Consider the following 17,285-nt stretch of genomic DNA (forward strand, 5'->3'; position numbering starts at 1 on the left):
AATGAAGGCGATACTGGATCTAAGCACTCAGTCAGCAGTGATATTGGAATTGGATCAAGTTCACATGACTTTGGTGCACTCTTCATCAGGATTGTACGTACGAAATCCATAGAGACAGGTTCAAATGCTGCTAATGGTTGCCGCTCAGATTCTGTATACCAACTGTATGGGACGCCGAGTCAGTTAAAATTGTGGTGTCAAGCTTATCTGTAATGGTTTGTACTTTGTCACGGAAGTAATTTGCAAACAGATCCGGAAGGTCAACTGGAGAGAAGGTAGTTGGAAGTGGTGTAGATTTGTTCCTTGACATTAGCTTGTTAGTAATTTTGAAGAGCTCTTTGCAGCTGGAACTTTGCATGATCTTAGTAGTGTAATGGGCTGATTTCGCTGCATGGACTATATTTGTGACATTCTTCTTAGCAGCTTCATAGATTTGCTTATGAATAGCGAGTCTGGTGGAAAGCCAGAGCCTCTCAGCTTTATGGCGGTCTCTGTTAGCAGTGCGAAGCTGGTACCTAACACTGTATACCATTGAGAACACTTTTGAATTGATACTCTGCACTTGGTAGCTGGTGCATGGTTGCCAAGCAATGAACGCAGTCAGGTGTCGAGTTGTGTGGGAGGAGGTAAGCAAATTGTTAGGTTATCTTGGATGTCATGCATTAGTTTGGTTCTATTTATCATACGGAGGTTTCTCTTAGTAGCAGATAAAGGTGGAGGGTTAGGGTCTGATACATCAAGATGGCATATAATGCAGAGGTGATCTGATGCAAGGTCATGGGATACCAGGGAGGACCGTAGAATGTTATCGTCAGGTCTATGAAGAACCCAGTCTAAAATGTGACCATGTTTATGGGTGGGTTGATTAACTGACTGTTTGAGGTTGAAAACATTAATGGAATCTGAATTTTGATGTATTTGGGTTTCCGGGACAGTCAGAGTGAAAGTTGAAATCTCCAAGAATAATCAGGTTGCCACCTATCGAATTTCTATTGTCCAGGAGATTCGGAAACGGCTCCAAAAAAAGAGTCAGCCAGCTTGTTTTTTCTACTAGGAGGAGGGTGGTATAGGCAGAAACAATGGACTGACCTTTTCTCCAGTGTGAGTGTGGTTTGGACTAGTTCAAATGATGTGTGGTCGAAATTGAATGTTGTGGTGTGTTTAAGACGTTTTATCCTGGAGTTCTTTGTGATGACAGCAATTCCACCTCCGCGAGAATTACGGGTGAACAACTTGCTGGAATAACCAGTGGGTGTTAGATCCGCCCACTTGGGCTCATCGCCTGATGTTTTTAGCTGTGTTTCTGTCAGGAAAAAGACGTCATTATTCTGGTCGTTAATAAAATTAACTATTTCTGTGTTTTTCCTGTGGTCCTACTGACTGGGCATTGAATAATGCAATACGCAGAGGTATCTCCTGGATAGTTGACACAAAGGTTGACAGATTAATAGGGATTTCAATTAGGTTATCTAAAGTAATGGTCAAATTTGTTTAAAAATTGTTGAGCCGAAATAAGGGAGATAACTGGAATTCTTCCTGTTCTACGCCAGCCAGCTTTGAAACGTTTCTTTTTTCACTTCTGTTTACATTTCGGTAATGATGAATGTAGTCCCAGTTCATTTAGTCTTGAGCACAGTGTGTGGAGAGCCAAGGAGTGATCATTTAAAGCAATTAATGAGGGTCCATTGTAGCATAAACGGGTTGAAAGGTGAGTATCACATGATGGCGGTTTGTTCAAAAACAGTGGAGCAAGACAGCTGAGAAAAAGTCCAATTGTTCTCATTTCCAAAACAAGGAGATGAAGAAACACGTACGAATTGAACAGCCCATACATAATGAACACAATAACGTAGATTAAAACAGGCAACAAGCACAAATATCATGAAAACGGCAATAAAAAATGGAACAGCTGCTTCAAGCCGGTTAAGCGATAGCGGCCATCTTGTCTTGTTAATGGCAGTGAACCATAACAGAGAGCGCTTTTGACCACTCGGTAACTCGGGGCCTCCCAATAATAATATGAAGGCAAGATATTATTGTCATACTGTAGTTTCATTTCCCTGCTAGTTCAGTGACTGATGGTAAAAATACTGCACCTGAATGAGTCAGCTCATTTCATTGATGGATTGCAAGGGTTTGATATCTGATTCAAGATGAAATAATACAAATTAAAACACTCTTCATGGTTCACAGATGTTAATAAAAGGAATAGAAATTTATGCTTCATTAAAAGTACCTAAAAATGCCTGATTCATTTTAAATACTACATGTGAAACAAATCAGGTACTTTTAGATACATTTTGTGATTTGTACCTAAAAATATAGTGAGTAACAAATACAGTTCATGATGCTGTGTGGAAAGAACTATAGTGTCATGGTGTTTACTAGTGAGACACTGGCTATTACAAATGCATCACCTGTAAAGCCTTTGGCTAGAAACTCGTTCATTTATTCATTTGCATGCCTTAAAGAAATGTTTACAATATATGGTTTGGACTTGATGCAAGTGATGAACCCATGCATTGATGAGATCGGTTGATTAAATTTTTACCATCACAATTTTGTCTTGTATAGACTTTAGCACAACCCTAGTGGAAGCGGTGCTGATAAAGATTTTATTTGGATTTAATGATTAGAAAAAATTAGTGAAATTGAGCATTTTTTTTTCATTGTATGCCTGTTTTTTTTTTTTTGTTTTGTGTCAGACATGTTCAATGTAAACTAAAGTTCTGGTTATGACTTCATTGAGAGCTGAGTTATCCCGATAACCTAGCCAAAAGAGGGCATGGGTATACTGTTAGCTTTGTGCTCACCCTTGATGTGTGAACCATGTTTGTGGCAACCTCATACACTTGCACTGCTCCGGTGGCCTAGTGGTTAGAGCGTCCGCCTCGGATGCAGGAGGTCGTGGGTTCGATCCCCGGCCGAGTCATACCAAAGACTTACAAAAACAGTACTAACAGCTGCCTCGCTTGGCGCTCGGCATTAAGAGGTTAGTGTTAGGAGTGGTCGGCCTGGTGTCAGGATAATGTGACTGGGTGGGACATCATGCTACATCTCTGCGGCATGATGCCCCAGTGCTAGACATCACTATAAACTGCCATATTGCAGACATCGTGGCGATATGACTGAAAAATTGTTAAGGCTACGTTAAAAAAAAAATCCAAATCCAAATCATACACTTGCTCTTTGTGATTAAGAAATATCGAAATAAGATTTGAATATGTACTACAATTCAGATCAAAGAAAACATATTGCAAATGCCAAATTTAGCTAATGTTATATTAGACCAACAAGATTTTTTTGTACAGTTGGGAAGCGTGCTATCACAGGTTTCTCCCTGAACTGAGTGCCTGTGTTTTTCCACCATTGGTTTCTGACATTACTTTATAATTAAAAGTATTAAATGAAGGACAACAACCTTATTATGTTAATGTTTCTTAATTACATCATAAAGCAGTTCAGCAAAGTAAAGTTAAAATTTTTATCTCGCAATTGAAACAACTTGCCAATTTATGAATTTTCATTAGTTGCACTTGTTTCCTATGATAATCGTGCGTTTTGGTCATGTCTGATTCAGATATTGTGGAAGGTTATTTCAGTAAACAGCCAAATGCACTTTAAAAGAAGGAATATCATCCTGGAAAATTTGTTGAGGCTTTCTTGTAGTAATACAGCTATTTGTAATGTTTATTCTAGTGAGGTCAATCTAGTTATTACCGGTGGAGACCCGGATGTAAACCTGTGACATAGGCATCGTTTTCTAAAGCAGCCATGTCATTTTTTCTCATGACACAGTGTGACACAACCCAAACCAAGGTTTAAAGTTCGCATCTGGGAAATGTAATTTGATTGCAGTTTACACTTATGTAACTTTCTTTTACCATTCTACTATTGATTTCAGAAATTGTTTCTTTTCTTCGTAGCTTAAATACCAATTTACTCAAATATGGGGTACTGTACAACTATATTTTACATTTCAGAGATGATGATGCAGACTATCACAGTGACCCCACTCTTACAGGCCAAGTAAGAGCTGGGGTGAACTTGCAAGTGAGTAATAATTATGTAAGCAAGTTGCAAAAAAGCTGAGTCACTTAACACATTAACCCCTGAGCCAAACAGACATTCCCCTGCAGCATACTTGCAGAGATCACTTACAGCAGTGTTAGCCTTACCAGTGCCTGTATCCCTGAGACTTGATGAGAGCACTTGGCTTGCAGATTTTTATAGAGGGGGTTACTTGCAATAACTTTGTTATTATTTTATTTGTATTCGTTTAATTAAGCTGAAATTTGGCACAGCAGTTCTCAATAGAATTACATACTTAATGGTATAAATTTCATGCTACATGCAAAAATAAAAGTGAAAACAAATGATGTATTTGCCAATTTGCTTCTGTTGCCATGAATAATCCATAAAATCCATTATGAATTTACACAGAATTATTAACATATTCAACACATGAAATGATTCTATTTTATGTACACAGAAATTCCACTTGTCATCTCTTGCAAACTTAACATCCTGTGAATACTGTACACAGATGGGCATATTTCCTTGCTCTTTACTTACTTTTCTTCCTTATAATTCTCACTGAAATTTTAAAAATTAATAAAACACTTAACAAACCTTGAATTATGAACACTCATGCTAATAAAATTCATTTTCCAAACATTTTTTAACGATTCTTCAAAAGAACTAATGGTCCAAAAAATTAAATTCATTTACATCAGGGTCTAAATCCGTTGTTGGTCCCATGTATGGCGTCCTGTCAATGTGTGTTTTGTCATTTACGATCGATCGATCAGCTCTTTTCCTATTTTCTTCTTCTTCTCCATCCTCTTTAACATTCACATTCTCATCACTACCGCTGTTATCTCCAGTAGCTATTTTGATGTCACTATCAATCTCGTCTGATTAAAATCCTGAAAATTCTCCGTCAGAGTCTGCCAAGTAAACTTCTGCTCCCAGTGGCTTATTTTCCTTAATTTGCATCATTTTGAGATCTATATATTTTCACTATTCCTGCTATCAAAGTCAAAATTTTTTCTCTTTCTTTAGCAATGTTCACTCTATATATGTAAGCTAAAATTGTATTGGTTAAACTGCCTGCATAATTAGGAAGTGGCTTCAAATCAACCAATGGTTTGCGCCAATTTAACTCGTGTGGGATACAGGCCTAGACAAATACTGCCACTCAAACTTGGCGCACAGGATAGAAGCTGGGTAAACAAGGCCACGTTATCGAGGCACTCGGGAGATGAGGGAGGTAAAGTACGATAAATTATCGAGGCAGCAGGGGTTAATGTGTTAATAATGCTTGACTAGTAAATTTTCGTTTCATCCACTTATCCCAAAATGTCAATCTCTTGCCTAGGTTGGATAAGCGGTATGCATTTTAGTCCATATTAAAAGGGAAAGAAACCTATTTATTTCTTTAAAGGGCTTATTTGTTTACTTTTTAAATGTCAATATATCTTGTTTACTTTTTTCTCTAATATGACAGCACTAGTACTTGTACCAAGAATGGAAAAAAAACCCCTGGAATTCAGAACCTTCCAACTTCTTCTTTCAAGACTTGGTCATTTGATAGAAGAAAGTCACTTGCCCCAAGTCTGTTCCTTTAATTAACACAGAAGTTTATGTCTGTTCTCCATTAATGCACAGCAATTACATTTCAGAAAGTGGTTTTCCATACTGGGCTAGGGTTTGGACTTTAGTAAAGAGAGATCTCGTTTTACTTTATTTTTTCATTTAGTTCTCATTTTGTTTTAAAATGACCTTTTCTAGAGTAGTGTCAGCAACTTTAGCTTCATTGATTTTCTACACCCGGTTTACAAGGTCCAAAACGGCAGTTAGACTTGCTTCATTTAATCATGAATGCGTTAGTTCCAGATACCCTGACTGAATTTCCAACCAGTGCCAGTTTGGGATATTGTTTGCAAGAAATGCAAAACATTTCCTTAAAGTCTGTGAATTCAAGCTATGGTTTAACATCTGTCTCGTCATATTTGATATTTTTTGTAGGAAATGCATTTTGAAAGCTATTTCTGAATAGATCTGAAAACACCAAATCCCATGTGATCTGTCATTAACATACTGCCTAGTTGTGTTAGAAACATTGTTTTTCATTGGCTATTTGGCTCGCGCATGAGCAGAAGGTTAAAAGTTGGAGTTATTTATTTTTGCTAAATGGAGCCATTATATTTGTATCGAGACCACTCTTTATTCCAAATCCCCATATTATCCTATCATATAATAAAAGGTCGCATCATCAGATTAAAACTTTAGAGTTCTGTGACATAGTGTTTGAATTTTTAAAATCGTTTTCCCTTTATCATTAAAATGTCTTGATTTTCTGATTGTATCACATGTGCAGCATTATTTGTTGCACAACATTAATCCGTTAATTCTGAGAAATGCAGCCATGCATTTTGTATTAGTTCTTGACTGAGGTTATGGGTACCTCTGCTACTAACTGAATTTAGAGTGAAACAATTATGATAACAGTTTATAATAGTATTAATTAAAATACCTCCATCATGTACCATCAGCTATCATTATTTTTGCTTCTGTTGATGAGAGCAAAATAAATTTTTAAAAATTGTCTATTTGTATACCACCATTTTGTTAGCCATCATCTTCACCTTCCTTGAAGCAGCTATTTGTAATTTAGCAAAGTTAAGAGCAACAAAATGCATCATTAAGAACATATTAGAGACAAAATAACATATAATCAAAGGCTAGAAAAACATGCCTTTAAAAGTTTGCAAACTTTAAGACCCTGAAATATTAGGTCACTTGTATAACTCGTATCCACCAAACTTTGTACTATTTATTCTCTTGTATAGTTGCAACAAAGACACTGTGAATAAAATAATAGCTCACATATAATAAGCAATGCTATTATTACACATATACAGCTCATAATAAAGGTTCATAGTTTTGAAACGACAAGCCATAAAATGTACTGAATTCTGTGTCCACAGAGTTATGTGAAATTCATTGGTTCACATGGGGACCTTTTCTGTGGCACTCAAATAGTTCTCTAAACATCACCACTGGGGCACATGACAATACCTTATATCATTAAAACATGAACAGAAATTGCCATTTGACCACAAGCACTTGTGTGTTTGGTAACATGTGTTACTCCAGACAAAAACAGTCTTCAACATTGGAGTCTCAAAATTTGTGCAATGCTTCTGCCAGTCTAGGAATTCCTTAGGAAAGTAGTTAAACATTCCACCTTTTGGAATGCTGTGCCAAAATATTATGGATAGTATTGGAAAGAATGATGATCACTGTCAAAGGAACCAAAACTCTGATTTGGATAACATCCTTTTTTTAGCTGTTCTTCTAGTATATTCTCTCCTGCTCAAACTATGGCACCTTCCTTCATGCATGTTTACAGAACCATACATACCATAGAATTTTTATGAACTCTTTCAAAGACATTTTACATAATTGGTATATCAGGACATTCAAGTCTTTGAAACTCATTCTGTATTATTGGACTTGTAAAAGGACATTTAGAATTACACCTCTCACTCGATAACTCATGCACAATGGGATCCCAAAACACAGACTGCTCTATATGTGAGGGTGTGAGTTACCGAGGGACCTAAACAAATCTGATAAACATTGAGAAAACTGCGTGGGGTGGGTGGGTAGGGACTTGGTTGTTTGATGCAGAATCCTTGTTTAGCAAGCATGTTGATAATAATTGTTAATAAAGCACATTTTCTAATGAAGTTGTTTGTTTCAATGCATGAATTACATTTAGTTTTAAATTGTCCAACATCTAAAAGATCGTTAACTTTATTCGAACTGTTTTCAACAACCATCACATGTACGTGAAAACATTAGTGTATTATGTCACTGCTTTTTGATTCATTGATTAGTCTGGTTCATTGAGTGGTATGTAATAGTGTAGTGTGAAGCATGGGGTCTATGAAGCAGGGAACCAGACTAACTGTTGATACACTATCTAACAAAGTTCTTTTTTCCCCCAAAACTAGCAACATTTATTTTGTGAGACAATTGTCAATGTCGAAACTCAATATTTGTATTGTTCAGTTAGTACAATATTGATGCCATGATTTCATTTCGAGTAATAGTGAAAATGCTTGAGGATATCTCTAAGTGCCAATTCAGGAATTCTTTGAAACTTGTTTGCCCACATAGGTCCATATCAGTGAAACAAAGCTCTTTAGTTTATGAAGTATTAATTTCACTTGGTTGCCTTGCTGTCTATGATCAGTTATGAATGAGTCTTTAAGTACACAATAGCATTTGTAACAGTGATCAATTGATCAACTGACATAAGATCAGCTCCACTAGATCTTAAGCATGTAGGATTTACATGACTTTAACTTTTCTTTTATTCAACCTCAAGGATATCATAATTCAAAAAGGAGGCCAGTTTTTTATTCAGCAATACAACAAATACTTCTGCAAGTCAGAAATCAAAATGGTTGGCGATTTAATTAGGTTCTCAGAGAAACGCTCGTGGACATAGTTGTTACGGTAGATTGACACATTTTACCTTTAAATACATATTGAATTTATGATGATTACACTTAAAAGGAAATTAAAGATAAAACTAAAATAATTTGTCTAATGTCAAATTGGTCATATAATACAAAGTTAAATATTTAAAGGAACTTGGATTATTGACAATTAAATCCCAAATAGTCCTAAAAGTTATACCACAAATCCAGAGGTATGGAGTGTTCTGAATGATTTCCAGTATTGAATGTGCTACTGTGCCAATAGTCTTGGATGATGAACATAAGTACATGTACTTATCTTAATTTCGATAATTTTTATTTGAAGGCACTGAAGTTTTGTCAAGTTTATGCTATTTCAGAAAAACAGAGACTTTGGTGTGCATTGGACCAAAAATGATTTGTTGAAAGCAAAATCACTAATGGAAAAGAACCAGAGTGGCATGGTTCATTGTAATTTCATCGCACTGAAGGGGCGAATAGATGAAAACTTGTCACCTGATGCCATGAAGATTAAATCGACCCCAAATGCAGGGGGCAGCTCTGTGGTATCGGAAACAATGGCATTTGTAGTACTTCATGAGTCTTTCCAGGCCAGATTGATAAAGGTACATAGTTTCTGTATCACTGTTCCTCTTTATCTCTTATTTCTTGTCTATGTTATGCAATTTGTTGTTTTAATCTTGATGCCTCTATGTTTGTCTCCCTTGTTGATATTCAAAACTGTTAAGACTCTATGGTCTTAAACTAAGTAACAAAAAAGTGAAAACCAACAAGTCTTGTAAAGTTTAAAAATATAATTTATTTCCCTAATGTACTCTTATGTATATTTAATTTTCATTGTTAGATTCTTTTTAAATTCATTAGATGATGTGGTTTATGTAAAAGTATGCCTTTTCCTTGATTTTGGACATTATCTACCTCACCAAGATAACTGGTAGTCTTTAAAATTCTGTAAACGACTATGCATAGTTTATATTTCACTGCAAGTGCATGTTAAATCTTAGGATTATTATCTTAGTATGAGTCATGAACACTATGTTTATCATGTTCTTTATTATAATTTGATTAATAGATCTGGTTATAACTTAAATTGTTATAGACATTAACTTTTAGCCCTCATCAGGATTATTATTTTGTGTTATTTTTTATATATATAATATTGTTTACTGGAACAATTATTTATTCCTGTGAAAACATCTGGGCAGAAATCATTGTTGTGTTCAGTAGTTTGATTTGGGTCAAATTATTTAATTCAAATTATTCTTCTCTGGAAATACAAAGTGCTCTAACATTCTTGGAAAGAGACATGAACTTGGAAATAGAGTGAATTCAAACAAGGAAACCTTGGATTATACTATTTTCCAAAAAAGACTGTTGGCACATAATTACAATTCAGGCAATTGGTACTTTAGTATATTGGAGACTACAGGCACATCAGAACCTTCAGTGTTGGACATTATGTGGAATACCATTACAATTTATTCAAAACTATATTCATTTGGACTTGAATTGGTCATTCTAGGATTATTTGGGATTTAATTTACAATACCTTACATTCTTTGTACATCTTCACTATGTATTCAAGGAAAGTTGATTAGTTGTTGAATTTACAGATCTTGTTGCTTCTCACTCTTTTTTATTACTTATTTTAAGACCATAGAGTCGTAATAATACAAAGTGAAAAATTGAAAATGAATTATAGGATGGTGAGTTCAATCCGAAATAGCAATAAATGTTCTATCAAAAGTATTGAGTAATCCAAATGAGATCCAGCGTGTTACGAATTAAGTTGAATCTATTGTACTAATGTGCCCATAGCATTGATGAATCACAATGATTTAATCCTAACGTATTTAAATCACTTTACAGTAATTTCGAAACAGCTGTTAAATGCAAACCTGAGCACTTTATAATTCCAATGAATAATTGAATTAAATAAAATCCTCTAGCTGGAACACATATTATTCTGGAGACTGATTATTATGCTAGGAATACATAATTTCCATCAAATCATCTCTCGTATAGAAAGCTAGGATGCAACAGCTAAAATAGAAAGACGGTCAACGATTCATTTATATACTCAAACTTATAAACAATGACAGGTAAATTATCCAATAGCCAATCAGGAATTAGCCATTTTGTTTTGAGAAAACATGTGACCTGGAATTGCATCATAATTTTTATATAAATAAGAGTACATATATCTTCATTGAAGCTTCTGTGTTTATGAATATGTCCTCATCTTAAATTACAATCATAAAGGATAGTAGTATTTAATGTCGTAATTAGTAAATGACTCTTACAATTAATAAACATGAAATTTAACACACATGGTGTAAATATATACAACAACTACATGTGACAAAATACTGATGATAGCTCTGATATTGAAGGAATATGTTCATATATCACATCCAATGTCTTATCTCTTTATATTTCTGTGACTTTTTAATGACAGTTTCAAAACCACACAATACGGGGGAAAACATGGATCCATGTCTTCTATTTTACACCAGGAAAGCTCTTGATGAATAGAATTCCATAGAAGACTGGAACACAATTTAGTCTTTGATAAGTTCTTGTATTCTTATTGTGACCTAAAATGTGGCATGCCTTTAAATTTAAACCTCTAAGTGGGATGGCAGAAAGGGGGATAATCATTACAAATTTACTACACTGAGTCAAAAAACTGTAAAAACAGTCTTTACCTAATTCATGTTGATGGAATTAAATTTTCCCATTTTTGTTTATATTCTAAAAACAGAAATTTTCCCAGCTTGCATTGTCTTTGTGCAAGCTTTTCTTATGGCAGTAGCATGAAGGCCTTCACAAATTAAGCAATTGAAAGCAATTTGTGGACAAAAACAGTTGCAGTCCTGCCAACCCTTATGATTTTGCCATAAGTCTTACGAAAATTACCCTTAAAATTTGGACTTACGGAATTAAAGTATAAACTACGGAAAAATGATTGTTGCCGAAAAATCCAGATGGTTCATCTGTATTCTATTTGGTTCTGGGTTTTTTATTAGAATTAGTGGAATTAGTCAGGGAACCAGACTAACTTTACGGAAATGCCTCAGATGCTTTAAACTACACATATTTTTTAGAATTTTTAAAAATGGTGTCCAGCATGCAGTACACGTTGGAGACGAAACAGAACTAGGCCTCTTAAAAAATGTTAATAATCAGCACAGAAGAAAAAAGGTATATTCAGATTCTTGTGAATAAAAGCTGGAAGGACACAATTATGTTTATTGGACATGATGTGTCAATTTGAGATATGATTGTTGCATGAAATGGAGAAAAAAATATGAGTCTGACATCAGGTTGAGAAATAGCAACAAACCATTGAGCTGCACAGGGTTTGGAACTGACATTTGTGGAACTAGCGGTAAATAAGGTTTACATGTACTTTGCAAACTTTTCAGTTGAACATAATGTTTACCGTTGCTGCAGGTTTCAAATAATGAACTTTTAAAGACGTTTTTCAGTTTTACAATAGCAGTTTATGCTGCTTTGTTACACCTTACTGAAAACTGGTAAAACTTACGGACACAAATCAACTGCCTTACTGAAATGGTCTCATCAGGGTTGGCAGGTCTGCAGATATTTAAATATGTTAAATTCCCATCAAGCTACATGTGCCCAATAGCAGCAGAGGGTGTGACCAGACCATTGTTTATAAGGTCCATTTTGGAAAACTAAGGCTTCCATACAAAAACGAAAAGAAAAAAAAACGCTGATAATGTGAAACCAAAGCATCTAACTTTCCGAACGTGTGTCTCTCACTGGGTTAGTTGTTTTTGTTACGTTTCTTTTTGTGTTAGTGTTTTTCAAAAAGGTACGCGCCCGAGTTTACCCACCATGACACATATCTGTGGCTGCACCTCCTCTGCTGCTGTCAGTTAAAATAAAATTTGATAATGCCACCAGCGTTTGAATCTCATAAGCTAGAATAGCTCGAGAGCAACTAGAAACAATTAAGAAACATATTCCATTATTTGATTCTGTTAAACAGAAATTACAAGTGAGACAAAAATCCAAAGGTGAGTTTGCAGGAGGTGCAGAACAGTTATTTAGACCCGTTACAAAAGTTACTGAAAGAGTCGCAATGGCTACGGAAGGTCTTCTTCCAGCATTAAAACAAACTGCCGAACAAACTGGAAAAATAGCAGCGAGAACTAAAAAAAACAAAAAAGATTATACGAGATCTTCCAACTGAATTAGCTGTCGCACAAGCTCCACCCATCGATGAAGAAATACTTGAAGGTGTTGGCAAAATTTGTACTGAAATAAGTGATATCAAAGATCGTATAACAGAAACAGAAGAACAAGCAAGGGCCAAAGTTGATATAAACGATACATTTACCAAAGTCAGTATTAACAACATAAGAGTAATTGAGAACGTAGATTTAGCTGAGTTTGCGGTGAGAAGTTATGATACCCGAGAACAAATTTTAAAACCCGAGTATATCGATGATCATGTAAGTCGTGATAACCAGTACAAATGGATATTTCGTATATACTATGATGCTGATCAGGCCCGTGCCAATGATTCAAGATACATCAAATATCTTGATAACATAAAAAGATACAACATATCGTTACAAACTAAAAAATATCCCTCCTCCCTATTCACCACCACAATTACTTCCTCCTCAGAAGCAACAGATAAAACGACCACAGTCTCCAGAAGAATTTTACGATGCACCTGACACCGGTGTTACTGGCAGTGGTATTACAGGAAGTGGTCTTGCTACTTGTCCTAACAATATTCTTGATGATGTGTAACGATTAGAAATTCTCATAGGAGGAATACGAGCCGGTAATAATTCTCCAGAAATAATCAATGAAGCAGCTGATATTTGTCGACGATTATTTCAAGGTGGTATGATGTATATTAATGTTTATCGTGAATGTATTGATGAACTCGTTGATGACTATCATAGTGACTAGTTGTTACCATGATTAAACAAATAAATAACAAATAAGATGATCATACACAACAACGGTCACCATAGTTTCCCAAAATGGTCTTCGAAGGTCTATGCGATCGTGAATTAAAAAAATGAGCAGTATAATAAAGATGTTATAACGTTTATCCGACACAGCATCCAGTATGGATGAACCAGTTCACAAAAATTAATCCGTACGCAATTTCCAATTTTATTCTTATGATACAAGACAACCAAATCAACGAAGACGAATTAAATTGCATGTCCATGATACAAGCAGATATTTTCTACCCTCCGAGGCATTTATTGAGGTAAAAGATGAACTTGTAACAGATGTTTCTTTCAATACAGCATACAGAGCTGATGCCATAGCTGGTTTTGTTACTAATGGTATTATGGCGGTATTTGACAGCACCACATATATGATTGACTGTAAAAAACATCGAGACAGTTCAAAAGGAAGATGTTTCCACAACATTAGTAGGGTTAGCAAGATACTCCGACGATTATACAAGATCAATTGCTAATCATCCTGGTCACAAGCAATTTCTTCACGTACAATACTGCGACTGACCCACAACCAACTACAGCGATGGATAGACCTGGTGCTGAATTTTCGATGTTACAGAGTACCAACAACAATTACAATTATGGATCTGCTGCACGTAAATTAATGTTAAAAGGTGACCATAGAAGATTTTCATGTGCGATTCTCTGTCACATATCTTTGGATTTTGCAGACATGTCAGAAAAGTTATCTTTGGAGCGAAACACACAGTTGTGCTTGTACGAAAAGGTGATGACAATGATGCTATTGGCGTAGTGTTATCAGCGCTAACACCAGTGACAGCAGCAGTAGCAGTGACAATATGGGTTTCATCATTGGCGACAATTGCTGGTGTTTTTAGTATTATCGCAAAAAGATATCCACGTGCACAAGCACAAAACTGCATGATTAATCTGTAAAATTACACATGGCAACAAATGTGTACTCGAAATTGTCGTCGCTGATATCATCAAGCCATAATGATTCAACGATATCAGATTCTGAATTTGACCCAATGCTTAAGACATACATTGAAGTAATTGATTTAGAAAACCATATGGGTTTAAATAATGACAGAACTACTAAAGCAGATATTCGCAAATACAAGTTTGCTGAAAACCGTGATGATATCAGCAAGCTCAACCAACCTTGAATTCAATATTAATTTTACAACCACGATTCCAGTTAAAGAAATTGCCCTTGTGCAGTTGCGTGTATACTACAGTTGGCCCAATATCCTGTCAAAATCGTTTGGTGGATTGCCACCAAATAATTTGTTGGTATTTGCAAATAAAAATAAACCAGATGGAACACCCAATTGGCAGTTATTGAAATAGCCACAGGGCATTATCAAATCGAACAGATCAATGATAAATTCCAGCATAGTATTAATCTGTTACGGGCCTGGAATCTAAGGTAGCCATAACAGTCCATGAACCAACGCTATCATCCGCGATGGAGATAAATTCACCAGATATATGCAGTTGACATATATCAATCATCGATTAGATCAGTGCTAGGATGACCTGAAGTAGCTCCACCAGTGCCTCCACCAATACCTGAACCAACTCTGACTGATTTTACTTCAGTGGATCATTCATACAGGGTTATTGTTTCAAAATATTTAGATAAATATTATAAAGCATTGATTCTTATGGTATTGGTAAATTATTGCTCAGTGGAGGTAATTTATTATGGGAGTATAGTTATTTTACCATTGGAGTTGGTACTACACAAGTGGGTACCTCAGCAAGCAGTATTATTAATTTACTTGATAAAATTTTAAAAAAACACAATACCGAGAAAAATTAAAGTAAAAATTTTACAGAATATCTTCTTGAGTTGTCATCGCCGAGGGAAGAAATCATTAAACAAATAGATATTAAATCAGATTTTATTTGATTTTAGATTTATTCATGAAATTTTTGTAAAAACTGTAGTTGATGCAGAGGAAGAACCGAAGCTAGAGTTTCTTAGGCATTATTCGATAACAGAACTTAATTTACCAAAATTTAAACTCCTGGGTACAATCCAGGCGAGTAAAAAAAATCAGTCAACGATATCATTGATGAGTTTTATCCTAAAATACTTGCTGAATGGAGAAAAATATCCCCGCCATCAAGTATTCTCAGATAAAACAATAATCCACTCTGGGAATTGTAAATATAACCTCAACGATTGCGGTCAATCTTGTATGTGACGTAATTGATGGGAGCTATCAGACAAACACAGAAATATCAAGTCAAGCACAGCACGGATATATTCTGTATACTTTTACACCACAAGTACCACTCAGATATCTGATTGTGCAAGAACCGATCAATCCGGTCCAAAATTAAATTGATGCTGATCTGACATCCAATATAGCCACAGGCAGCCATTTTGAATCACTATTGCTCTTGAGTGGATGGACACATCAACGTAATAAATAACACCTGTGAAGTCTAGTTGGTCCTTTATAAAAATGGTGCCTATTGGACATCCAATATGGCCAACACAATTTTGAAAATCTTATCACTACTCTACCTGAAAAATGGTCATATCAGTATACAAATTTTCACAAAGTTTTATGGTGATGTTGGTCAACGATGAATGGATCAGAAGAGCTTTTCTGGTGGTCTTTTCTCCATTGTGACTGTTGGCACAAGTTTATCCCTACTCCTAAAATACTTAATGTTGCATTGAGACTTATCACATCTTGTTCCTCCTAAATGAAATCTTTTGCAGCTTAGACCAAATTGCCATCTTGATAACCATGTTGCTACTCCATCTCACTGGATGATCATATGGGCAAGGGGTTCTCACTAAAAAAGACATGTTATGATGTCTGGCTAATAGAAAATTATCACTGAAGACTATCACAGATAGTTTTAACACAAGACAAGACAGCTAAAAGAAAGAAAATGTTTTATCTTTCATTCATAGATTTTTTTTCCAGTAGTGCATCAGTCCTTTTCCAGGGACTCTTGCTGTTGTAGCTTTTATTATTAATATTATTATTATAATTTTAGACCGAGATGGAGATAGAATATTCCACAGACAATGGACCAAAACTGGACTTTGTTTGTGAAATATTTAACAAAAAATCTGGAGTCTCGGTCACAAGGAGTGATTTCTCCAGAAATCAAACAAGTAAGAAAGCCAAGAAAGCCAAGAAGACCCAGAAGACCCCGAAGACCCCAAAGATGAAATTGGCAGGTACATAAACACTCCAACTTCTGCCATCTTAACCCCAACCATCGTTTGTGCTTGCATGATTCCCACGCTATCGGGAAAAAGTCAGGAGAAATTATAATTTTTTTCCCGACTGAAAAATCCTTCAATTTTGCAAATATTGATGAAAGTTAGGAAAAACCTGGGAATTTTCTGCCAGCACCTCACAGCCGAAACAGTAACTTATTTGAGTCATAACTAAACTGATTTTGAGTTAAATTTATCGAGTTCTAACCAGAATTTTCGGAGGGTGCAGTATGGATTATTTGGGTGCTCGCAATAAACATATATGCTGAGTAAATCCAAACACTCATTGGATTAGATTCTTCTAGCAGACTTATATTTTCAAAGTCAGCTCAATATCCGTATCTTTTCTTGCATGGAAGGTATGAAAACCAGTGTAGCATCACAAGAGACCAACGTGGTGGTGGTAAAGCGTAGCCACTTACTGAATTTCCTAGCAAACGTTGAACTATGTTAGATCGAGTGATACATGCATGAAATCGATATGAAAAGTACCTATTTTCTCAGAAATTGTGATATTATAATCTTTGT

At 35.4% G+C, this 17,285-nt stretch overlaps 1 protein-coding gene across 4 annotated transcripts in view; it reads left to right on the forward strand.

Moving 5' to 3' along the window:
- The window catches only part of LOC149786908 (AAC-rich mRNA AAC4 protein-like), a 66,168-nt gene that overhangs the window by 22,155 nt on the left and 26,728 nt on the right, over positions 1–17,285 (forward strand). For all 4 annotated transcript variants that reach the window (XM_089977435.1, XM_089977433.1, XM_089977434.1 and 1 more), the window contains exons 2-4: positions 3,984–4,053; positions 8,876–9,121; positions 16,529–16,715. In XM_089977435.1, coding sequence (XP_089833561.1) covers positions 3,984–4,053; positions 8,876–9,121; positions 16,529–16,715 — 503 coding nt within the window. The remainder of the gene's footprint in view (positions 1–3,983; positions 4,054–8,875; positions 9,122–16,528; positions 16,716–17,285) is intronic.

The sequence above is a fragment of the Sinohyriopsis cumingii genome, chromosome 12 (assembly GCF_028554795.1).
Source record: "Sinohyriopsis cumingii isolate HCF-2022 chromosome 12, ASM2855479v2, whole genome shotgun sequence".
Classification (NCBI taxonomy): Eukaryota; Metazoa; Mollusca; class Bivalvia; order Unionida; family Unionidae; genus Sinohyriopsis; species Sinohyriopsis cumingii.